Below are 27,071 nucleotides of genomic sequence, written 5' to 3'. Positions count from 1 at the left end.
TTTCTGTGCCACTGATTGACTTTCAGAATTTCTAAGGAACACAAGCCTGTTTCAAGTTGTAAATTAAGTTCCCTCCTTCACAACCATGAAGTATTGCTGCATTAATTTATACTGTTTTCTTATGTCGATGACTATTTGGCATACTGCTTCTCCTTAGGGAGACTTTTTTGGGTTTTCAGCACTATAAATTCTTATGTGTTGAAAAATTCTTCCAACTCCTGAAAAACAAGTGAAATAAAAATACAAAGTAAGGCATCTGCTGAAAAATGGGCTAGGTGATCAGTAGGAGATAATGACACAAGTATTCTCACCATCTCTTAGTTAGCTGCCTGCAAAGCACCCTGTTCGTCCTTAGACGTGTTGCTACTCTGACAATAAGCTAATCAGGACACAACAACTGAAGTTTTCTTCTAATGTTATAGGGCAACTTCCAGAATATTGGAGTGGGTTTCCATTTCCTTCCTGAGGGGATCTTCTCAACACAGGAATCAAACTCGTGTCTCTAGCTACCAGGGAAGCCCACAATTATATGTGCATTCAGGGACTAATTACTTAGTCATTTGCAATCTTACTGAACTTATCTGTAAAATGTAGATAATGCTCCCTACCAGAGAATATGAGACAACTTAGAGAATACAAAAACTTATCAGGGACTCCAGTAGAAGCATGTACTCAAAGATGGATAATGCCTGTCTTTCACACCCTACCACTTCTGCTAGATGCTCTGCACTCTATCATATCACAAGTTATGTTTCTGAACTTCATGCATCTGTACAGTGTATAAACAGCACATGCAATTTCTTCTGACTCATAATAAAAATGTATCCCTTATCCTGCTAGGAAAACATGCTTTAAGACTCCATTCAAATGTCTTCTTTTCCACACCATTTTCTCACATCTTCAGTTTGAACTTAGGGACTAAATTTGTAAATATCTCAATTATTTGTGTATGATTCTGTTTCACATTAAATTGTGTACATCTTAAGGAAGGGGTGTGTCTTGTTTTTACCCTTCTTAGCATGGAATCATGCCAGGTCTTCAGTAGGTACTCTTAATGTTTGCTGAGTGAACAAATGCATCATTTGTAAGAGTAAAGGAAAGGAAGCAGCAATCTGGATATACCCTTTGGGCGAAAGCTTCTAGACCAATGAACGTTTATCATGATATACCTATGGTTATATAAATGTTGTGACAAAAATGTATAGGTACCTAGTAAAATTCTTACAGTGCAATTTGTAGACATGTTCTTAGCCAGGAAAGGTCAGAAGAAGGTGATTCGAGTTAGATTCTGGGATAGATCTAAATAAAGACCACAACATAGTAGAACTGTTTAGAATAAATATAAACTTACTTAAATTTTGAGTAGTGAAGTGTAGAAAAAATACAATTGGTAGTCTAATCACAACTCATTTTGTATTTTTAATAAACGTGTTATTAGCGCTTTTGTATTTAGTTTTGGGCTTGCTGGCACTAATTTCACCATTGCTCTTCATGTGGTAATGACACTTGAAAGAGAAGTTCACTGTGTTTACAGAAAATTTCACATCACATTAACAAAAACAGAGTACTTAGCACAGAGGGCACTCCTTTCAGTACACAAATATGAATTTCCAAAGCTGTAAATAGAGTAAGTAGGTGTCTTTTTGCTACATCAAAATTCAGACAAAAATGAAAAGAAAACCTAACTTTAAAAACTGCTTTTATGAAATACTAAAACAGTGAAATATTTATATGTTTAAGATATAAAAAACAAAAATAAAGCAAACATGGTCTACTAATCAGTGAGTTTGAGAAAAGAACATCATTTTACTTTGAAGGTTTGTGGTTGTTTCCCTCCAATCTCGCTCTTTTCCCTCACTCAGATGTAACCACAACCCTGAATTCTGCCCTTTATACTCTTCTTACTTTAAAAACATTATCAAAAATTCAACCCCAAATAACATAATTTAAATTTGTATCCTTCATTAAATGATACTGAATTCTGTCACACACTTTTCTGTGTATACTGATGTGATCACATAATTTTTCTTTTTTAGTTTGTTAATATGTGGCTTACACGGATTGATTTCAAATATTAAACCAACCTTACATTCCTAGATAAACTCTACTTCATCATAATCTTCTTTTACACATTGTTGAGTTCAACTTCCTAAATTTTTAAAAAGAATTTTATAACAGTTTATGAACATCAATCTAAAGTTTTCTTTCTTCTGGCTTTGGTATCATAGTTGGGGAAGCATTTCTTTCTTTTTATTTATCTGGAAATGTCTCTGTAGAATTCCCATTATTTCCTCCTACAAAATGCTTAGCAGAATTCACCAAAAAAGCCACATGAAGCTAGAATTTTCTTTGTGGGAAAGTATTTCACTCTAATTCTTCGAAAATCTGTTTACCCGTTTGTCTCCTATATAAAGATATCATGGAATCAATGCTGAATATAAGGAATTAAAAACAATTATTTTTTGGAAATACAGGACCATGAAGAGAATGCAGCTAAGCTGGTGGACTAAAAGGAAACCATATCTAGGCCCAGGCTCTTCCCCTGTCCTGATAGCACACACACGACCTTCATGAGCAACCGTCACAGAACCACCTTCAGAGAGTCCTCCTAACTAGACTTTCACTAAATTCAACTGCCTAGAAAATAAGTCTCCTTAGTCTTTAAATTCAAGTTTGAACTCTTTTTTAACCATTCTCCTTGTATTTTCGTCTATTCAATTTTTATTCACATTGTCTAGAATGATTCCTTGTTTCTGTCCATTGTCTTTATCCTTAGCTGGAAATGCCTTAAACTTCTCATATGTAAATACTATATTTCTCCTGGGTTCAGCTCCCCACCATATCCACTTCTTTGTAGGATATTCTATTTCCATCCTCCCTAAAACACTTTAGGTTTGCCTAAATGGTGTTATGTTGATTTGTGGGCAACTTCAGTGAAGGCAAAGATATTATTTTATTATTATTATTTTATTCATCTTTACAAATTACAAAGGTCCTCAAGTTAGTTGTATGAAGTCTCTCTCTCTCTCATTTGTTAATCTAAGACAGAGAAAAGATGGCTGTGTGAGATCCCTCCCAGGAAACTTCTTTCCCTGTGAATTCTTGGGATCTACCATAGAGTTGGACTATTTCCACTACTCAGACTATGGAAACTCTCAGGTTTCCTAGAACCTTGATAAGTTTTTCTGTTATTAGCAAGAAATCAATGTTGATTAAATAGGGAAAAAAAGGGCAGAGACTACCATTTAAGTCACACAATAAATGGTCATTATTCACTATTAACCAGTGAAAAAACACACCTCTAATTCCACTATTTATAATGTATATTTCCATAGAGTGATTCCATCTTTAACAGGGATAAGGAGGAAAGAAACTAAAACTTACTACCTACTTATATGTATCAGAAATCATGCCAAGCATTTCAATACATGTTATCCTATTTAATTATCACAAAAGCCATGTAAATACTATTACCTTCACTTTACAGAGGAGGAATTTGAGGCTCAGAAGAGTTGTGGCATAAAGTGAGCAAGTGGGATGGCCAGGATCTGAAGGTTCCTGACTTCAAAGCACACATTCCTTCTACTATGTGAGTTTGAGAGGTAAGATTTTGCTAATAGCTTTGCCATCAAGAACCACACATTTCACTAGCCACCACTACCACCTAAAGTAGAACTTCATAACAAACCCGGAGAAAGAGCACATGGTGTCTCTTAAAAATGGTTGTGGATGCTCTCAAAAGAAAGAAATAGAGCTGTCATAAATTGTTTCAAGTCTCGTACACCTGGAAATTGTTACTAAGGAGAGGCATAGACTATTGTTCATATGATGTCAGAGCAGTTGAAAAGGGAGGAATGAAGAAAAATCGGAGTGACATCACAGAGAATTTATTGCTTGAACACAGGAATGAAGCAAAAGAGAGAACCACAAATGAATCAAGTGTGTGGTCTTGCAACTGATGGCCACAATTATTAGAAAACAGAGAGGGAAAAATGGTGTAGGATCAGGTCAATAGTATGGATTAAGTAGAAGCAGCATGGTGTGTTCTGGGACTCACATCTCTTTTTCACTTCCCCCTGCCAACTTTTTGATGCAACCTAAGACAGTATTAGATTTTGGCAGCCAAACTGGACAATTATTAGTTCATCACATGTACAGTTATCAAAAATCCTGAAGTCCTTTTTACATTAACTGTTGTTGAGTGTCTTAGTCCAACAAATATTTATAGAGAGTCAGTGGTAGGCCAGCCATCATGTTGGGCATGTGGATTGTGGAAGTGAACAAGGTAGTCTTGAGCCCTGCACCAGCAGGGTTTCTACCATACAACTAACCACAGACAAGGCATGCAGTATTTTGCAAACCTTCCTCATCCAAGCTACTTTCAGCTCTCACCTTGACAGATGTAATAACCCCTGACTCAACTCTGGGATTCTGTACTAAGTCTCTATTGTCTATATTCCACATAGAAACTATTATAATCCTTATAAGACAAAAGACAAAACAAAAAGCTTATCATGACAGTCTCTTGACTCAAAGCCTCTCGATCTGATCACATTTAGAAGAAAATCTGAAAACTTGCTAGACTCTGCAAGTCCTGCTCTGCAGGGGTCCTCCCGACCTTGTTCTGCATGGCCTTCTGCTTGCTCAGGGTATTTCACCCATCCTGGCCTCACTGCAGTTTCACAAATATGCCAAGTGTGGCCCTCATTAGGGGGTCTTCCCCCATGTAGTTCAATGCCTTCCTTCACTCACATCTCTACAGACAAAGGATCATCACAGAGCTGCTCCCTGGCTACTAAGGTAGGAGGCCCCTACTCTGTTACAAACCCCAACTCTGTTACTGTTCCTTCACCTTGGTTCATTTTTCTAAAAGCACTCATCACTCACATCTTCCCTAATTAGAACAAAAGTTCCGTGTGGACGTGGGCTTTGCTTTGCTCCCTGTTTTGTCTTTAAGGTCTAGAACAGTGCCTGGTACATGTGAAAGTGAAAGTTGCTCAGTTGTGTCCAACTCTTTGTGAACCAATGGACTATACTCCATGGAATTCTCCAGGCCAGAATACTGGAGTGGGTAGCCTTTCCCTTCTCCAGGGGATCTTTCCAACCCAGGGATTGAACCCAGGTCTCCCACATTGCAGGCGGATTCTTTACCAGCTGAGCCACAAGGGAAGCAAGCCCAAGAATACTGGAGTGGGTAGCCTATCCCTTCTCCAGAGGATCTTCCCGACCCAGGAATCGAACTGGGGTCTCCTGCATTGCAGGCGGATTCTTTACCAACTGAGCTATGAGGGAAGCCCATTGGTACATGATAGGCACTTGATAAATATCTGTTGAATGAAAGAAGGATGCTCAGGGATCTGGGGCAATGGGAAATGCAGAGACTGGACCTAATTTATAGACTGAGTCTTCCTGATGGCTTTAAGTTGAGACCCGGAGATATACAGGGATGGATGAAGTTAGTGTTTGGACAGAGGAAACATGAAAACTGCCAAAGAGAATCCCACACATAGAATCTAAAGCTCCTCTGCACAGAGGGTGACTAGTGAGAGACTGAGTGTAGGAGAAAGAAATGGGTCAGTCATGGAGAATCTCAGAAGCCACATTAATGAGTTTTGTCTTTATCCTTAAGGCAATGGGCCACTGCTAAGGGATTTTCAGCAAGAAAGTGACATGATCGGATTTATGTTTTAAAACGATCACCCAGGCTGCAGCGTGGAAAATGAATTGGATGGGAGTAAGACAGGAGAAGGAAGTTGCTTTAGGAATTTACATTTATCCCTATTAAATTTAATCTTCTGAATTGTAGCTCATCAGTTCTCCCTGTTGAGATCTTTTTGAATCCCTATTCTGTCATCCACACATTAGCTAACCCACTGAGCTGTGTGTCATTTATACATCTGATAAGTCAGCCGTCTATACCCGAGTCATGCTCAGAGCTTACATTACTGAACACCATCCCTGTTCTCTTTAGGTGCTTGCGGGTTGGCTTACTCGCCCATCTCTAGGCAGTGTCTCTTCTTGTGAAGTTAACTGGCCAGCCCAGAATTGAAACATAACCCTCAAGATCTAGTAACCTGAGCTACCTAGGATTTTCATGTGCATTTCCCCTAGAGCTTATGGGCTTCACATTAGGACAGAAACTCAGTTTATTTGTGCATTAATTAATGTTGGCATGTGACTTTTGGCTGGGGATTGCATAGTTGCTTCTGTTCTTGGCTACAATAAGTACTAGCAAAAGATTTTTGTTCTGGCATGAACAGAAATATATTTCTGCCCAGACGCTACTATCATCTGCTTAATATGCAAACTGTGCAAAACCAAGGCTACTAGTATGTAATAGATTTTGAAAAGTTGTCATCCAGACTCATTGTTTATTAGAGGATATTAATTTGGGGGTTTATGTGCTGTCTCTCCAATTCAGAGCATACAATCGTTCACTTAAATAGATCACAAAGTTCTGCACGCACTCTGGTGAAATGATCTGGTATTTTATACTGGTCTATTAGATGAGCTCATTTAAATCAGGCTCCTCTTTGTAGAACGGGTGATTACACATACATATTAAATGTCCACTATCTTTTGGAAGATACTGAAATTTAGTAAGAATCCTGAATAAGGTTGAGCTAATAGAAAACATTAATAGGAAAAATAGAAAGCTACTAGACCCAGCCTCCAAAGTGACTTCACAGAAAGTGATTTTTCAACCTCTTTCCCTTAGATCAGGGATTTCTTTGCAGGCTTCAGTGGCTACCAACCAATGAAGGGAAAAAGGAAAAGCAGTAGACTTAATTTATAGTATATCATTCCCCTCCCTGCTGTTGCTACCTCAATTCTTATATTAAATATAGCTTCTTGTTATAAAACTTTGGAAGAGATTTAGAAAAACTGATTTAAAATTATTTGGGTGTCAATTTCTCACTTAGTAACAATTGGCTGATTTTTTTTTTAAGCAACTTTTGTGCATACCTAGGATTTCTTGTCAACTGGGGGAGAAAATGCTCCAATACAAATGCAATTACTGATATTTAAAAATAAATTTTAAATGTAATAAATAATAACACTGGCATAATTTTACATTCCAGAGATGGTCTTTAAGAAAATTTCAAACTTCTGGTTTTATTCTTATAGTTTAAAGACAGTAATCTTTTTCAGGTCCAGGATACTTCGGCAGGTCTTTGTAAAACACACAGGCTCTAAGCCTTGTGCCTAGAATGGCTGATAGGAAAAAAACAAAACAAAACTATTGCCAGCTTTAATCAGAGGAACTGTTTCAACAATTCAGGACATGAAACTATAAACTTAAAATCCATCATCTTAGAACCATTAAAATGAAAAAAAAATGATGTATTGATGTTCAATGATAGGCATCTTCTTTCCATGTTGCGCCTGCACTAGATTTTTCAGTTTGAAAATGGACCATCATTGTCCCAAGCAACTCTGATTCCTCATCCCCTTCTTCAGCTTCAAAGTAGTTGGTCAGACTTGAATTTGACCATAGTTGGAGAAGCAGGTCACTTCTCTCTTACTACATTTTTACTGACTCTACAATTCTACTGGAATAAGATTGGAATAATATTCTCTAAAGACTAAAATCTAAAAGAACTTGGAACTTCTGCCAACTCACACGAGGCTTCCCTGCATTTCTGCATGCAAGCAGTGACCAGAAGCATACGGCCTTACAGGAGGATGACTAAGACACTGTAGGCTGGCTGATCCAATGTCACTAACAACCGTGTCTTCACTAGCTACTTTTTGATTGCAAGGTATGTGACATGTTATAGCCAGGTCAATGAGCTAAAAGTGGAAGTTTTCTGGGCAGCACTTCTTAGACAATATTGGATATCCTGATATAAAAAAAGGTGGTACAGTCTTTTGCTTTCTCCCCATCCCTCATCTTTTTTTTGGGTTGGGGAGAGGGCCCTGGAACATGGATAATATTTCTGAAGATACAGTGGCCATCTCGACACCGCAGTAACAAATATGATGACAAAGCCCAAAAAATCGAGAATGAAAGAATGGAAAAAGAGGAGTCTGGGTCTCTGACGGCTTTACTGGGACACTGAATTACCCCTATCCAGACTTCATGTTATATATATATATATATATATATAAAATCACTGCTGGTAGAGTTTTATGAGCATTGTAGTAGAATGTGCTCTATCGAGTACCATTTTAACTGATAGGAAATAGCTTTTTGTGTCAACCCAAAAATCTGTTAATAAATATCACTCTGTTCATAATTTGTTTAATCTTCCATTTCACATGAGAGTCTTCAATGATGTGAGGTCAGCCAATACACCCTGCACCATCTTCATCCTTTTCCTAGTTAAAATCCCCATTTCTATCATGGACACCATTACCTGCTTTTTAAATTCTATTTTTAAATTATTTTAATGATGCCAATTGATTTTATTCTAATTGTAAGTATAATATATATTTGAAGATTTAAAATATGTAGAAATATATCAATAAGATAAAAATGATCCCTGAAATTTCCACTAGGAGAAAAATCAATGTTCACATTTTGACAAACATCCTTGCATTATTTATGTATGTATAGATACACACATATTTATAAATGCACACATACAAAACTGTACATTGTATTCTTCAAGTATTTTATCATTAACATCTCATGTCATTAGTCTGAAGATTTTTATTGGTTGCATAATAGCCTATCATATCTATCAGCCTATATTTTCACTAAACCTCTTATTGCTGGAAAATTAAGTTCACTAGTGAACTTAAAAATTACTGACCAATTGCACTCATTTCATGCACTAGCAAGATTATGCTCAAAATTCTTCAAGCCAGGCTTCAATAGTACATGAACCGAGAACTTCCAGATGTGCAAGCTGGATTTACAAAAGGCGGAGGAACCAGAGATCAAATAGCCAAGATCCGCTCAATTATAGAAAAAGCAAGGGAATTTAAAATAAAAATTACTTCCGCTTTATTGACTATGCTAAAGCCTTTGATTGTGTGGATCACAACAAACTGTGGAAATATCTTAAAGAGATGGGAATATCAGATCGCCTTACCTGTCTCCTGCAAAACCTGTATGCAGGTCAAGAAGCAATAGTTAGAACCAGACATGGAACCACAGACTGGTTCAAAATTGGGAAAGGAGTACATCAAGACTGTATATTGTCGCCCTGCTTATTTAACGTACATGCAGAGTACACATGCAAAATGCTGAGCTGGATGACTCACAAGTTGGAATTAAGATTACTGTGAGTAATATCCACAACCTCAGATATGCAGATGACACCACCCTTATGGCAGAAAGCGAAGAGGAACTAAAAAGCCTCTTGATGAAAGTGAAAGAAGAGAGTGAAAAAGCTGCATTAAAACTCAACATTCCAAAACCTAAGATCATGGCCTCCAGTCCCATCACTTCATGGGAAAGTGGGAAATAGATGGGGAAACAGTGGAAACAGTGACAGATTTTATCTTCTTGGGCTCCAAAATCACTGTGGATGGTGACCACAGTCACAAAATTACAAGATGCTTGCTCCTTGGAAGAAAAACTATAACAAACCTAGACAGCATGTTAAAAAGCAGAGACATCATTTTGTCTACAAAGGTCCATATAGTCAAACATATGGTTTTTCCAGTAGTCATGTACAGATGTGAGAGTTGGAACACAGAGAAGGCTCAGCACTGAAGAAATGATGCTTTTGAACTGTGGTGCTGGAGGAGACTCTTGAGAGCCCCTTGGACTGCAAGGAGACCCAACCAGTCCATCCTCAACGAATTCACCCTAAATATTCACTGGAAGGATGATCCCGAAGCTGAAACTCCAATACTGTGACCACCAGATGTGAAGAAGCTGACTCACTGGAAAGGACCCTGATGCTTGGAAAGATTGAGGGCAGAAGGAGAAGGGGATGACAGAGGATGAGATGATTGGACAGCATCACTGACTCAGTGGACATGAATTTGAGCAAACTCAGGGAGATAGTAAAGGACAGGAAGCCTGGCGTGCTGCAGTCCATGGCGTCACAAAGAGTCAGATATGACTAAGCGACTAAACAGAAACAACAGTGAAAAATTCTTGAACTTAATTCTTGCTCAAATCTTTATTTATTTATTTGTAGGATAGTTCTTCAAAATGCAATGACTAGATAAAAGATTAAAATGGTGCTAAGGTGCCTTATACAATTACCACATTGCCTTGCAGTAAAGAAGCATCAGCTTAAAAATACAACACACATGTGTTGTCAGGCTTGTGTATGTATTTTCAACATTTTCTAAGGTATGACAATATAAAATCTTAATTTCCTTATTGATTGTGAGGCTGAATATATTTAATATATATTGGCCAATTAAATTTCTCTTTGCTTTTGTGAACTGTCTGATCATGTATATTTCCAATTTTGTCCTGAAATGTTTTTTAATTACTAATAAGAACTCTTCCTATATTAAAGATGATAATCCTTTGTCATGTATTTTATAGTTATTCCTTTATTCTCTGAACTTAGAACATGTGGCTACTAGTGAGATTATCAAGTATCTCTTAAATAAAGTCTCTTAATACTATTCTAAGAATGCTGGATTTTCTAAACTAATTAACTTTTCAAGATGCTGGATTAAAAAAGAACAATGTAACCCAAAACGAGGGGCTTTCCCAGTGGCTCAGTGGGAGAGTCTACCTGCCAATGCAGGAGATGCTGGTTTGATCCCTGGGTTGGGAAGATCCTCTGGAGGAAGAAATGGCAACTTATTCCTGCATTCTTGCCTAGAGAATCCCATGGACAGAAGAGCCTGGTAGGCTACAGTCCAAAGGGTCACAAGGAGTCAGACATGACTGAGCACGTATGCAATCCAAAATGAACTTCCTAATTTCACACATATTATCCACAGTTAATCTCTTCACCAGCATAAGAAAAAAAGACTTTCTTTCCACTCAAATAATCTTCTCTACATATTTCTCTTAATACTAGCATTTTATTTTCAGATGAACCTTCTAAAACATGCTTAGAAAAGTACACGGTAACAATATATTGAACGCACGTTTAAGACTATTGCATTCTTTTACAAATACAATATTCCCAGTCCATTAATGATGAGGCCTATCATCATTTTTGTCCAGTGGGGTGGACAATTAGACCGGGCTGTCTTTAGAAATTCCTTCCCTTAATGACTTTGTGACCGCATTTCCAATACAACATCATCTCTAGGTTATGGCAAGGTCATAGATAAGCCCTTTAAGTACTTTTTTTAAACATGGATATAGATTTAGATATCTAAGAGGTTAGTTAATTTAGCCCATTGAAGTGTGTTAACTAATACATCTAACACTACCAAGTAGCTATGCTGGATACTATCTACATTAGGTTACGTGACTATGGAACTCTTTAAGGCGCCTCAATTGTCTTAACATATAAAGCTGTAGAAGATTGCACTTGTATTAATAAAGTATAAATACATAAATACATACATAAATACATAAATACATAAAGTATAAATACAAAATCTGCTTTGTGGATAATTCGTAAAAATGGCATAATTTGTGAAGCCGTAATGGGTGAGCCTGTACCAAGTGTTAAAACTATGTAGAATATTTTCAATTTATTCTAAGTCAATCATATTCTTTGGTTCAATTTTTTTTTTTTTGGTATTACTTTGAGGTATTTGTCACAATGACTAATACTATATGACCCAAGGTGAGCAAAATCTCTCAATATTCAGCTTACACAACATTTGTGACAACTCACGTGCAATCAAATCGCTCTATACTAATGCAATTCAATTTTGTGTTGCTGCAGGTAAAAGCAAGCAGTTCAAGTGTGTTTTGAATGTAACTCCCATGGCACGAGGTTTATGTGCAGACAACACTACTCTTCTGCAAACAGATTTATGGAAAATGAAAAGGGGATTCATAAATAAGAACACAGTTTTTGTTAGAGAAATATTTATCTTCAACTTTTCTCATCTAACAAACAAAAGGAAAAAAAACTTTTTATAAATTAAAATATAGATGTACTTCTTGAGATTAAAAAGAAAATAACAAAGGGAAATGATAGAAAAATACAAAGGGGGGAAATGTCAGTGACAGAAGACTAGGAAGGGCCACACAATCTGATCTAATTAACCCTCTCTGGCAGAGCAAGGGAATTCACATGATCTAAATCAATTATGTCAAGTGATTGCCTAATTTATTCATAGATTCCTCCAATTAGAAGATAAAGCACACAGCCCTTTTCTTCAAGTTCTAAACAACTGCTTTCCCTCTTCCATGTAATGAAATTAAAGCCCTCGGCCCTTCTGTATTTTCTGCATTTGACTCTTTTTCTTAATTCTGTTCATTATTATGAAACTTCTCCAAGCACTTTAAAATGAGAAAGACTAGTTTGGGTAAGTGAAAGTGAATATAATGAGTGCTATATTCTACACTCTCCTAAAATATTTTTATCCCTATTCTATTGTGCTACTCAGATCAAACATTTATTTGCACTTCTATTCACTTACACATGAAGTATTCATTTGTACTTTTGTTCATCCATTCATTCAATCTTTTGATGTAGGAAAGGTGAACATGCCTACTTCATAAGATCAGTTAAATCAATCATGGAGATCAATGTGTTTCTGAGGTTGCAGCCAGATTTCTCTAATGCTATGCATCTACATCATCCATGTTGGATTTACTCCACACCTACACATTCTAAGTGGTGAGCAGGAAGCCAAAGATGTATAAGGTATGACCCTGCAAAGGCTTGCAATCTGATTAGAGTGGGAAAAAGTTCTCACTCAATAGGCGCCCAAAAGGGTATATGATTCTGTGCTAAAACTGGTGATACCAAAAGTAATTGCTTTAAGAATTCAGAGAAAGAATTAGGAAAAAAAAAAAAAATGACAGCTCTCTGGAGCAGGCAAGAGTTGAGTGGGTCCTGAGTGAACGTTAAATTTTAAATAGGAAAGAAGAAAGAATGATGGGTCTTCTATTTTTAGAGATGAGAATAGGAAATTAATAAATCTCACTTGCAAAGAAAGGCCTTACAGAAGTTGATCACTCTAAGGCCTGTTACACTCATCTGTAAAATGGCTATAGAACTGCCATGAAAAAAACAAGCCCTGCATAGAGCAAGTACGCAAAAACATTAGTTACTATCATTACCATTACAGATACTACTGTTTTCTCTCTTTTTCATCTTTATATTCTAGATTAATAGGTATTAATCACAACCCTGAAAATCAGGCTGAAGAATGTGGTCTTTTTACTAGGAGGAAAGGAAAGTCAACACCTTCTGGCAACTGGATAGACAGGCATCCAGGGATGTGTAAGATGTTATTTTACCAAACATGTGTTATGCCTTCTGAGGTACATCGCATGCAGTCAGCCACATTCTGTCATCACAATCCATTATTAAACCATGCTTAGTTATAGCCTTGTTCTTTCATGCTGCTCTGCAGTTAACTCCTGCTTACTTAGTGACTGAAGACACTTCTCCACCCTGGAGATTCTCTCCTAGATTGCATACTGCATCACAGCACTGATCACAGGTCCCAGCTTGTTGGTAGTTCTTTCTTTCCTCACCCTACTCTGGGTCTTGCACATCACCTTTCAACCTCACAACACATCTCTTCTGCCAAAGAACATTCATCAGAGATCTAGTCCTGTGAGATGGTCTGTACTCTGGGTTTCTGTGACCAAATGAGTTTGGAAGATGCTGCACATTATTAAATCTTGAAGATGTGTGTGTGTGTGTGTGTGTGTGTGTGTGTGTGTGTGTGAGTCAGTCATGTCCGATCCTTTGTGACCCAGTGGACTGTAGCTCTCCAGGCTCCTCTGTCCATGGAATTCCCAGGTAAGAACACTGGAATGGGTTGCCATTCCCTTCTCCAGGGGATCTTCCCAACCCAGGAATCAAACCCGAGTCTCCCACATTGCAGGCAGATTCTCTACCATCTGAGTTACCACGGAAGACTTGTGCAGACCCTTCAGTGCCCGGCAATGTGTATCGATCACATTAAGGTTGTGAACAGTTGTGTATTTTAGAAAGCTGCTTAACTCAGAATTTTCTAAACCTGTTTGACCATTCTTTAATATATCATTCAAGTCATTACTAAGACATTCAACCTATCCAGTTTCAATTAAATTTTATGTTCACTTATTTTTATATTGACAAACACATTCTTTAATCTTTAATAAGGCTTCATTACTTGTCTATAGTTCAAGGACCTTTCCACTAAAGATTTTCCTCTAGAGGGAGAAGAAAAACAGAAAACATTAAGATTATTTACCTGGAATCTACTGATTTATGAAAGGGGGAAATAGGAAATCTTTGCTGTAACTAATTTTTCAATCAATTTGGGTGTTACTGTATTTCTTTCCAAATTTAGAAAAAGGGCTAAATGTTTTCCAATTCCTCAATATACTCTTCTACTTTTAACCCATCAGCTGGAACCTTTGCAGGTTTCACAGTTCTTTCAGGACAATTCTGACCTGCTTGGGGATTATGTCAGTTAGTTCTTGGATCAGAGAGGGTAGATTAGCTATTCTCAGCTCGCTTGAAATCATCACTTATGATTAGTCAATTTCCAATTTGATCTCTATTTCAATTTTTGCTCTAATTTTAATTCTTTCATTGGGTAGAGTGCCTAGTAACCTTTTCTTATGAACACTAGAAACCAAGTGGGGATTGAAACATTAGCCTTTCCAGTTATGTTCCTTCTCTACAATTTGTAGCTGTCTATGTTTTTATACTGTGTATCTTTCTGGTGTATATTCATTTATCATGTTTGCAAGCTAAGTTTCTTCAGTCATGTCTGACTCTTTGCAACCCTATAGGTTGTAGCCCTCCAGGCTCCTCTGTCCATGGGATTCTTCCAGCAAGAATACTGAGTGGGTTGCCATGCCCTCCTCCAGGGGATCTTCCTGACCCAGGGATCAAACCCATGTCTCTTAAGTCTCCTGCATTGGCAGGCAGGTTCTTTACCATTAGTGCCACCTGGGAAGCCCATGTTCACTTATTATTACCATTTATATCCTTAATTTCTCAAACTTTGTTCAGGAGACTATTTTCTCTAAGGGTAATTTACAGAAACAAGATATTGTTGTCTGTTGTCATTGATAAGTCTCGATTATTTAGAATAGTACATGGCACAGAGGAAGCACTTGATAAATATTTGTTGAAGGAAGGTAGAGATGGGTGGATAAATTTTTCATGGGACTGAAATTATATTTTCAAGCACTGAATAACTCCTCTGTCTTATAAAAACACAATAGGTGTTTCTGGCGACACAACCCTTGTACCAATGATTTCTAAAGCATCCAAAACTATTGTATACAAGGTATAACAGTTTTAGTGTTTCACTGAAGAGCTAAAAATAAATTATTTTAGTAAGATTAACTGACCTACCCTAGATTAAGAAGTTCTCCTCATAAATAAGTCCAAGTTCTGACTCTGCCTATGATTCATGTTTATCTAGATATTTTCTAATCATTCAATGAAAGATACACATACAGTAATTAATAAGTACTTTGGAGTGAGAAACGTTCTTAGCTTTAGGGAAGCAAAAGCAAAATCTCTATTTCCTGCCTCAAGCAAGAGCTGAGATTTGACCTTTAATGTAGAATAACATTTTACTTCCAAAAAGTGATATTTAATTCAGAAAGTTTCAGCTTTACAGATGAAATGCTCAGATGATTCACAATAGAAAATATCCAATAAATAAATCTATGGAAAATGTTTAGCCACAGTGGTAATTTTAAAAGTAAAATAAAAATACTCCTGTTGAGCCTACAAAATTGGCAAAATGAAATAAAAATGATGATATTCAGATTCTTTCACATACAGCTGGGAAGAGTGAAATTTCCTTTCTGGAGGGTAGCTGGTCACATATACCAAAAGACCTTAAATCTTTATACAAATATGGCCAAAGGATAAAAATTTACAATGATAAAACAATTATGATTGCTTACAAAGCTTTATGCAGTGGTAGGGTCAATGCACTGCCATTTACAAGAGCAAAAAATTAGGAACAACTCTTGTGACCAAATGAAACAATATTAGGAAAATAAATCAGGCTACATTTATTCAAGAGCAAGCTTTAAAATTGAAAGATATATTATAGAAGCAAAGACACAGAGAATAATATTTAAGCTAGATTATTCTTATAGGACCCACATTTAAAAGCATATGCTGAGTACAATCACTTTAGGGGAAAACTGAAATATAAAAATATGAATACGTATGTATAAGAAAAGAAATAAGCAAGACCAAAGAAGTTTCACTTTTTAAAGAACAAACTGAAACTTCTGCACTTAAAAATGAGATAGCTGTACCTTCCTACAGTAGTTTTAATGTATATATAAAGTATTACCAATAACAACTGTTTAACATTATGGATATGAATACTACATTTATCTAAATATATCATTTGGAAGAGACAACTATAAAATTGCTGAACTTCATTAACATGTACTTATTATATCATATATTATATTATGCTATATTTAGTTATATATTGATATATATTTTTGGATAATGGAACTCTCACTTCAAAACAACTAAAATGGTCTATATTTGCAAAGAAAATTTAAGTATTTCGTTTAGCCTTGAATAGCTTCCTTGGCTTCACATTTTATGAAGATGCTCTTATATTAGTACAAAAGTTCTTTTAAAAAGGAACACAGAATTTCATTTAAATGTGAACAATGGTTTAGAAAACAAAAGCAAGTGGGAAAGAAAGGTTTATATTTGGCCTTATTTAAAATGCTTAGTATCTGAGATGTAGAGCCTCAACTGAGGTGCAAAATATAAAGAAGAAAGACTTCATGTACTAATTCAGTTTCTAAGATTGGCCCAGAAGGTGCTAGTGGTAAAGAATCCATCTGCTAACGCAGGAAACATAAGAAGCCTGGGTTCGATTCCTGGGTTTGGAAGGTCCCCTGGAGAAGGGAATGGCAACCCACTCCAGTTTCTTGCCTGAAAAATCCCATGGACAGAGGAGCCTGGTGGGCTACAGTCCACAGGGTCACAAAGAGTTGGACACGACTGGAATGACTTAGCATGAATGCGTCAGTTTCCTCACTTATGGTAGGAAGGTAGCTACGCTGGAAGTTAAGCTGGTAAAGAATCTTCCTGCAATGGGGGAGACCCCAGTTCAATTCCTGGGTCAGGAAGATGCCCTGGAGAAGGGATAGGCCACCCGCTCTGGCATTCTTGGGCATCCTTTGTGGCTCAGTTAGTAAAGGATCTACCTGCAATGCAGGAGACTTGGGTTCAGTCCCTGGGTTTGGAAGATCTCCTAGAGAAGGAAATGGCAACCCACTCCAGTATTCTTGCTTGGACGAGTCCATGGGGTCTCAAGGAGTCAGACACACTGAATGACTTTCACATGCATACAGAATATTTCAGCTCTAAAGGATGAGGCAGTTTCTACACTGATCAAGATTTCCCATCAGAGCATAAATAATGCTCTAAATATACAGAGTCTAATGTAAGAATGATCTGCATGGGTTTGTTACTGGCCTAAAGCCATTGGTTAAGGTTCATTTAGAAACATTTACAAATTTTATAGTTTTCTTCATATTTCTTTGTGGGAAAACAGAGCCGTGGGTTTCTCTTTCTGATACTAAATTTTTATTCTATCTATATATGCTATTACATAATACCCCAGCTTAAGAAAACCTAATCTTAGTGAAAAACCATGGTAATAATTGAAACCATGTGTGATTCAAAGATTGAATTAAGAATCGATATACAAGATCCACAGTAACCTTTCCTGCAGTTTTTCACAATGTTGACTTGAGGAGAATTATGCTGACAGCTGAAGTGAGTCACCAATTACAAAAAATATATATAGGAGATGAAAAGGCTCACCTCTAATTCCACTACCAACATTACCCTCTCCATGACTGCTGCTATGACTAGTAACATCACTGAATGTCTCATTTTCTAGGCACTGTGTTAACTGTTTTTATATAAAATGATGGTCCTTGCTTTAAAGGCTGTTTTTCTTTCCCATATGGGGAGTTATGAGACGAGTTGTGCCCCTTATTCATTCAATAAATGGTAAGTGAGAGCAATTGTGTTTAAGGTATTCACCAGCATTCGTTCATCAGACAGAGTATGAGAATGGAAAGCTGTGGAAAGTGCCATAACTTCCAGACAAGCCCACAACATACAAAGTAGTATACACATACAATTTCTACACAAAAGGCATCCTTTTCCAGTTAATAGTAATAATGAACATGAAATCAAATTTGTCTTGAAAATGCAGTTCTTGAAAACATATTTCTGAGGAACCATAAATTTAAAAGGCAGGAAAAAAGAATCCATATGGAAAAGAATCTTAAAAAGAATATACATGTATCTATATATAACTGAATTACTCTGCTGCACACTTGAAACTAGTACAACATTGTAAATTAACTGCACTTCAACTTAAGAAGAGCTATCTATGGAATTACAGGACAAGAAAAAAGGTCCTTTACAGACAGAAGCATTTCTATACCTTTACTTCCAACTGCAATAGCTTTTCCAATTAATTTTAAACAGACTCTGCATTATTCTGCCACATCCAACATAACAATCTAGTTAAATTAAAGGTAAAGAAAATTGATCTATATCACTATAATTTAGTTAATATTTATACTATTCCATAATTTATTTTCAGTTTTAAATGTGCAACTGTCTAAAATTTACTTATGTGTTTTAGTCAATAAATGTTGGTTTTCCTTAATGTTTTGAAAGAGGCCTGTCTTTGGATGTGCAAGGTCAGTTATTCAAAGTTTTCCCGACTTCTGTTTTTTCATCAGAGAATTCAGCCTGAGTCCTGATACATAATTTCTCTAAACTCATTTAGCTTGTTTTAATCTAGTCACCCTACTTCAGTTATAACCTGTGTGGTTACTTTAATTATACAAACATATTAATGTACACTAAGTTAAAACAAGAAAAACCTTTTATCTAAAAATGAAAAATACATAGTGACTCCTTTCCCATTTTCCTGATGAATTTTGCTTCTCAGTCTTTATGAGTTGTTTCAACTCATTTAAACTCATTTAAACTCAGCTGTTTCAACTGTTTAAATATCTATTCTTTCCTTGAATACCAAACATGCCACAAACCAAAATTAATTTTCCATCATTAACTTTCTAGATTTCAAAGCTTGTATACTTGATGTATCTTCTGATTATTGCTATCATTGCTTGATACAGTTCGGGTGCAGATTCAAATTTTAAATAGGCTTGAGTTTTTGAATGTTAGCCATGAAAATATCTAGAGAATTTTCATATGTCTCTTAAGTCACCTACCTTTCAGGCAAAGTATTTTTATTTCTTTTAACTATTTTTCATCAGACATAGTTTCGAGGCCTCTCATCAGTATTTGGATGCATTCTGCACTGTTTTTGTCTCTATTAAAATATTGTTGCCAGAATTAAATACAGCACTCTAGGTGGGTTATGGCCAAGCCGGTGTATTGTGGATCTGCTATTGTCCTTGACCTGATAACATGGAATGAGCTTTGGAGGCGGTCATGTCTGGTAAGAGCCAAAATCCAGGAACATCTTCAGTAACTGCTATTATCCCAGGTCTCGTAAACTTTATACTTGCACAGCTGATTTCTTTTAACCCGACTTCAGTACATTGCCTTTATCTTTCACCACTGTGTCTAAAATAGGCTTCTCTCTCCCCAGTCATCATCAGTACCTGAATCTGGCTTCAGAGAAATCATCTCTATCTGAAATTTTATTATTGACTGCTATGCAACTTTATCATCTATTTACCCAACAACGACAACACCATAAGAGTAGAGACTTTATTGTCTTCATCTAGCTATTGCCTGGCACATAGAAAGCATCCAATAGTGCCTATTCAATTAATTAATCATTATTAGGTAAATTCCATCTTCTTCAATTCTAAATAAATCACTGGAATACTAATTCTGTCAATCTAAAACATTACCTAATTCTCTGAGACAAAATTTATTGACAGTTTGGTATGAATGCCTTTCGTGTCTTCATCCAAGTTATATCTACCTACTCTTCACCAAATTCTGTTGTTTTGTTAGAATATAACAAGAAGGGCCAAGCACAGAGTCTTATAGTATACATTATTTAATTTCTTTCAGAGTGACAATGAGCCTTAATTAGCACATTTTGGGAAGGGGGCATCCTAATGCTATTACCTTAGTGTGTAATTTGGTAAAAGTCTCAATCAAAAAACAAATGGAAATACATTTACTGAAATCAATGTAAACTGTATTTATACTATCTTCATGATTTATCTATCAATCTAGAAATCCCATCAAAAGGGAAAGGAGACACCAGAGGCTTCAGAGATTCCTCTGCAGGTGGCTAATGGCCACTTCTTTTTTTTTTTTTCCTTTTTGTTTTCCAAAGAGAAATCCTCCAAGAATCAGCACTGAGATCACAAGTTTCACCAGTTGTTTCTGGAATTCATCATCTTTGTCAGAAATTGGTAACTTGCTTCCTGCCCTCCAGTGTGAGGCCTACTCCTCATTTCTAATGATCAGGGATGGTGGCTACATAATCGCAATCCCCTTTGTGCCCAGGGATGCAAACCATCCAGACTTCTGCGTGCTGGCAGTCATGTTTGAACATCATTCTCTGTGTGCATGAGGATAAAATTAACACGGGAACTGGGTAGCTCTGCTTTCCATCCGACAGCTGTTACCTGCTCTAAACAATGGGCCACCACACTTTCTTTTTCGTGTTCTAAAAATAGCTTGACTGTCTAACTCCTAAAGGTTTTGCAAGTCTTATCGTGTGCAGCTGTTTAGCTCTTCCTACACTGCTTCTTTTAAGACTGTTGTCACTTTTTCTCCCCCCCACGCTATTTGCTTCTCTCTTTCTCTTCTCTACCTGGTCAAGGCTTTCAGTTGGCTCTTAGAGCAGCCACACGAGTGCTTCAGGTGCCTATCCCACTTCTTCTCCCTGAGATAAGTTATCATCATCATGTCAGTACTTCTTTCTGGGAATCTTCACTCTTGAGTTTCCCTTTCTTGTTAGGGTTTTCATGTAGGTGCCCGCATCAAGTTCTATTTTTCTCACTGCCAAATCCTCAGTATTTCATGCACTTCCTGGTACACAGCAGGCTCTCAAGAAGCATTTGTGCAATGAATGAGCAAATATTCTCTGTAATTCCTTCATTTTGACTTCCTAAAGCTTAGGGAATATATCTGATTATGTCCTTGAGCTCTTCCTCATCTATTAGAGATAGTAGATTCTTTTAGTATTACCATTAATTTTTCTTTACCAACCAGGTTGTTGTTGTTTTTAATAAGTCAAAGTTGTATTTTAAATAGTGGTACTCAATTCAGCTTTCACCAAATTCAGAGGTATCACTTATTGATGGACAATAAAGAAGATCCATGGATATGAATAAAAACATATTAGAAATGTTAAAATAACATATGGTATTATATGATACATATTAATTGATAAATCAGCCTCAGTTATCAGTGTAGTTTTATAAAAATTCGTCTATATATCCGATGTTTAGGATTTTTGTTTTATTTCTGGGAATGCATATGAAAGTTCTTTACTGTACAAAAAAATTAAAAAGAAAGTATTAGAACAATGAAATGGGTTTCATTAACTTTTTTCATGCCCGTTTTCCATTGGATAAGATACCTGACTATTCTCTGAAAGGAATGTCTGATGTGTATGCAAGGGTTATACTCAAAAGTTGACCCAAATCTTTTGTTGATTTGAGAAATCAGTCAATTAAGAATTTACTTTGACTGTGAACATCTACCAGTACTTCTACCTTAATACAAATTTCCAGCAAGCAACTAACAGAAAATTAAATTGCTGAATCACACATCTTGAAAGAAAACCAGCAGGTTTATCTATTATTTATCTATTGTCTTGATTTTAGGGACAGTCATTCAAGACACTTGCACTGTTTTAAGAGACTGTGAGACATGGAATGTTAACAAGCTTCATTGTCAGGAAACTTCCTAAAATTTCGTTTGAATGCCTCATGCATCACTTGAAGCTCATTTCCTCTCATTGAACAGAGGCAGGACAGCTGGTCAGTATCTTCCATCTGCACTGCGCTCAGCCTTCCTCTGAATGTGTTACAGAACACCCTTCTGAAATGGAAGTAGGAGGCCAACTTGAAACAGGAGAGAAAACACTCAGGAAAAAGAAAATCTTGTGGTAAATAGCATTTTAAACTTAACTTTGAATGGGGCTGTAGAGTAGGTCAGGGAGTGGACCAAAATACTGAAGGGCCGTTCCTTGAATAATTTAGACTAATTCTTCAATACTATTACAGGGTCATAAAACACCAGGCCTGGAAGTGAAAGATGTTTGTACTTCATCAAAAAGCCTTTGAATGTGACTCTCTGGCACACTGCCAGTGAGGGCAGCTCTTTGGGGGAAAACCCTATGCCAAAGGCCAAAGAGGCAGCTGTGTTATTCAGCTCCTGAGAGCTTCCAACTCAACACCCACACAAGCTCAATTATGAACAAATTAAAGGGATCCAGACTGAACATAGTAATTCTGGTAATTTAAATAAATAGAGGAAAGTCTACAATTAGTAGGAATAGACTGATTTTCTGGAAAACCCAGAAAATGACACCCTAACCCCTTTGAATAAGCATAGTTACATCTAATTACTTAAAAATAAATTCCTTTTATTCATCATTTGAATCATTTCTGATCTGACTTAAATGTGGCCACATGCATGCCAGCAAAAGTATCCACAAATACTGAGGTAGAATGGCCTCAAAAAAAAAAAAAAAAAAACTATACCTTTAAGTATATAGGAATTAATAGCACTGAATAAAACTATAATCAGGGTCTTACACCTACATTTTAGATCACATAGATAAAATGTGTTACTCATTTCTACTTTCTTCAAATGCAGAGAAAAATGTAGAGTCATTCAGAAAAATCCAAGATATAATATTGGGAAATCTATTATTATAACCCACTATAGTAATAAAAGAACAAACTACAATCATCCTGTATAGATCCTTAAAATCACTTAATAAAATTCAATATCCATTCCTGATTAAACAAAGTGAGCAAATAAAGAACTTTTCAAGAAGCTAGGAATACAAAGAAACATTTAAACTGATAAAAACATTTCTATCAGGAACCAATAGCAAACTTCATAATTAATGGGCACACAAACACAACAGAAGCATTCCCGTTTAATTTTTTGATGAGCTGATCTAGGGTTCACGTAGGAGAACAAAGCATATGAAGAGCCAAAGTAATTTTACAAAAGAAGAGAAAACAGGGAAGCTTGCTCTGTAAGTTATTAAAATGCAGTGTAACAGGATGACACTGGCATGGAGCAGACCAATACATCAGTAGAAAAGCACTTAGAAATCATCCTGTGGATGAAAGGGGATTCATAGTCAACATGACTGCATTCTGAGTTAATGGGAGGAGAACGCAAAACTCAATAAACATTATGAATAACTTGCCTATTTACATGGAGAAAATTTTTCCCACTTCACAAATGATGAATAAAAGTATATTATTGATAAACACGAAAAGACCCAAGACTTTAAAAGTACAAGAAAATAAATGATATAAATAAAACCAAACAGTCATGAAGGAAAAGACAGAATTATCTGACAATAAGACTAAAACATCTTTTATAGTAAAGGATACCATAATCAAACTAAGACAACAAATAATAGATTGCAAAAAGTTATTTACAACATATATAATGATATTCTAAAAGATGAAAAAAATTAACAAACGCAAACATTTTTGGCAAAGAATATGAATAAACAAATCACAGAATAAGAAATTCAAATGGACCAAGCCCGCTCACACAAACCAAAACTCCCAACTCTAAATTAAGCCCAAATTTAATCAAAAGGGGAAAAGTAAGAGTTCTTCATATAACACTGTACAATTAGTATAAAGAAACACAATGTGTGACAGAGATGTTTGAACATGGATGGTAAATAGGTAGCAAAGTATTTTAAAATATGTTTGTATCTTGTGAATAAAAGGAGATGGGAATGAGAAGGTTTTATTTTTCACAATAAAAATTGTCTTTAAAAACATAAGTGAAAATAAATAAATGGAGCCCATTCATCTTTAAAATAATTTGAACATAATGTGCAAATTAAAAAACTAGCTTAGGCTCAGTAGCAAAAATGAAACCAACAAAAACAAGGAAGGTACCAGTGAGGTCTATTAGTCTTTGAAGTTTAAAGGTTTTCTAAAGGAGCAATATTCAACATAAATTATGCAATAAGTAGGAGGTTTATCTTCTTCTATTTTGAATCATATAAAATTGCTGTTTTTCTAGGTCAAAGATAATCAAATAGCATTAATTTGCTATTCAGCCTAAATACCTCAATTTAAAAAAAAAAAAAAATTGAAGAATGGGTCTTGACCCTGCTTGGAGGATTATTCCTCTAAGTACAGTCACCAACCTTTTTAGCAAATACATTAATTCTTTACATTGGCCCGGTGCTATATATGGAAAGCTAAACTACTTACAGTATCTTTTTCATCTAATCAAACAAGGAAGGCACTTCCAAATGTTTACCATTCTGGTATCATTTGAGTTTATTCATTGAGAGAAATCACATATTTATTGAGCTCACTCAATTGTTCTGGGAATAGGGGTTCAGAATGGCCCTAGAATATTGACCTCAGAGCTCTCTGAGAGACTGTTAGCTTTGATTTGGCATTTCCTGGAAAGGACCAAACTTTCATAATTAGTTTAAAAATGTTTTCATAGCATAGTTTGCCACTTGTGCTGTATAGTGCATTTAAGTCAATGCCTTTAATTTGATACCTGTGTCCTGAAGAAAATAACTCATGACCTTTGCCCTACTATGTAAAATTGAACAAACATTATTGTCATGTATGGTGTAAGTACACTAAAATGCAATGGGTGACTGCTAACTGTTCACATTTTTCAAGGGCTACTTCAATCTAAAAGAGAAAACTGTTTAAAAACAAAGCTTTCACTAACAAAAAATTAAACATAAATACAGTTTCTACATGTGGTTTAGATTTTATTTTTGTAGATCTGATACTTTTTTTTTGTAATGGCTGCTAGTATTTTTTTTCTTTTGCAGAGACTTTTAAAAACCGTACTGTTGGCCTTTTTTGTTTTTAAACTAAGTGAGGAAAACAGTAATATATTTCTTATCCCAAATTAAGAGCAGTTTTTATCCATTCATCTTCTTTATAGAGAAACTGGGAAGACAGAACAGGAAATATTTATCAAGTACTCTATAAAAACAAATTGCTCCTCACATAATTAGTAATAACCTATGTCACTGTCACGCATTATTCCTTTGGTCTGTCAAGGGGTTCACACTTGAGAGAAAATACCCCTTTTGTACCAGTGCTCAAGACAGTCTCCTTATTAAGGTTTCTATCAGTCTCTTGCTATAGGTGGTTAGAGCAAATGTATCCTAGTGATCTAGTTAATTTATAGAAAACAGAATCAATTTTTCTTGTTTCATAATGACTGAACATTTTTCTGAACTCTTGTAAATGAGTAACAGATAAGCACTATTTATCAGATTGTTTCATGGAACAGGCAGTTTTGATTATTCTATTTTCTTGGTGCTACTAATGAAATAATGTAATGTGCCTCAGGAAAAAAAAAATTGGCGGGGCTTGGTCTCTGAGCATTCAGAAATCAGTAAATACGTTGCTGAGAATTTATTTTGCACTAGCACCCTATTCTAGTCATTCTCTCTCTAAGGGCCCAAGGGGGAGCAGCGATGTGCTTGGGTGTCTGAGATATCTTCCAAGGTCTCACATTCTAGAGCCTGGAGAATACAGTTTTCAGCAGCTCTTGATTGCCCTGGCAACCAACACTAACCCAGATATTCTCTGCAGGACTCAAACACTCGCCCAGAAATTCTCTGTAGGACGCAGAACCTCACTGAGGTTGTCTGGGCATGAAACTGGGCTCTTAGATACCCTCAATCTGGCAAACCCAGGGACGGATTTGAAGATGGGCATTTAAAGAGAGAAAGTTTCTTCACTGCCACCATTCGCAAACATTGCACACAGAGACAGGATGCTCCGTGGGAGAGGATTCATTGAACTTCATGATCTTCCCAGGCCCCGCAACAGGTATGTACATGAGAAATGGAAAGGGACCAGCAGACGTGAAAGTACAAACACAAAGGCAGGTGAATTAAAGACGCTTATGCATTCAGATCCTCCAGAAGGAATACTCCTACTTTTCTGACCTATATGGCCCACTTTATAAAAATGTCACTTATCTCTCTTTTAAAAAGGAGTAATTAGGATTAAATGTGTGGTAGGAGACAGAAAGATAGGATGACTATTATCCCTTTTTCCATGCTTCAGCAGACCTTGCCCCCTAAGGTTGGAGTTGAAGAAACAAAGGCAGGACATTCAGGAAGACAGATGGGCTGAGGCTAGACAGCTGACCTGGACGTCACCTCACCCTCACTTACCAAGGTCCATGCTCTTTGAGGCTTTCAGATTCATTGATTCAGGCTGCCTGGCTGGTGTCACAGATCTAAAGTTGATATGCTGATCTGGAAAATATACTGCTGAGTCCACCCCAGAGCTGCAGAAAGAAGCCATACGCCACATTTAGGTTTAGAATTAAAAAAAAAAAAAATTAAAGGCAGCAGTTCTCATTTTGAACAGAGCTCTTCATCACTCCCTCTGTAGGTCCCAACTAGGCATTTTCAACCAGTTGGTGAACCTCAGGTATCTCTTATGAGATGTAGCAACTCTGTTTTCCTGGATTTTATCATATTCTGCAATTTAAACAATATTCTCTGGCTAACATCATGTTTTCCTCTTCACTGATTTCTGCTAATTGGGATCCTGCTGTACAATATATAACTTTAAGTGGGTAAAGTGAACCTGTGAACCACTAGTGCTTCAAAGGATGTCACTAGATATTAGCAGAACCTAAATGTAGGTTAAGAGAGAGGTGTGGGCTAAGCACGGCCTTCCTTTAAAAAAACAAGTGAAAGGGCTGTGTCCTTTCGAGAAAACCATCCTGTTAATGACTAATGGCTGTGGTAGTTTGGTTTTCTGCTTTATTTAGGTCTCTTTTCTAAAAGTAATGTTAATGCTGAGCAAATAGTCTGCTCATCAATAA

At 36.4% G+C, this 27,071-nt stretch overlaps 1 protein-coding gene across 2 annotated transcripts in view; it reads right to left on the bottom strand.

Annotated features, from left to right (window-relative positions):
* PARD3B (par-3 family cell polarity regulator beta) overlaps positions 1 to 27,071 on the bottom strand; it is a 1,140,410-nt gene that overhangs the window by 379,035 nt on the left and 734,304 nt on the right. For both annotated transcript variants that reach the window (XM_070458512.1, XM_070458513.1), the window contains one exon: positions 26,410 to 26,525. In XM_070458512.1, the coding sequence (XP_070314613.1) occupies positions 26,410 to 26,525 (116 nt within the window). The remainder of the gene's footprint in view (positions 1 to 26,409; positions 26,526 to 27,071) is intronic.

This window comes from Odocoileus virginianus, chromosome 30 (assembly GCF_023699985.2).
Source record: "Odocoileus virginianus isolate 20LAN1187 ecotype Illinois chromosome 30, Ovbor_1.2, whole genome shotgun sequence".
Classification (NCBI taxonomy): Eukaryota; Metazoa; Chordata; class Mammalia; order Artiodactyla; family Cervidae; genus Odocoileus; species Odocoileus virginianus.
This window is presented reverse-complemented; position numbering and strand designations above follow the sequence as displayed.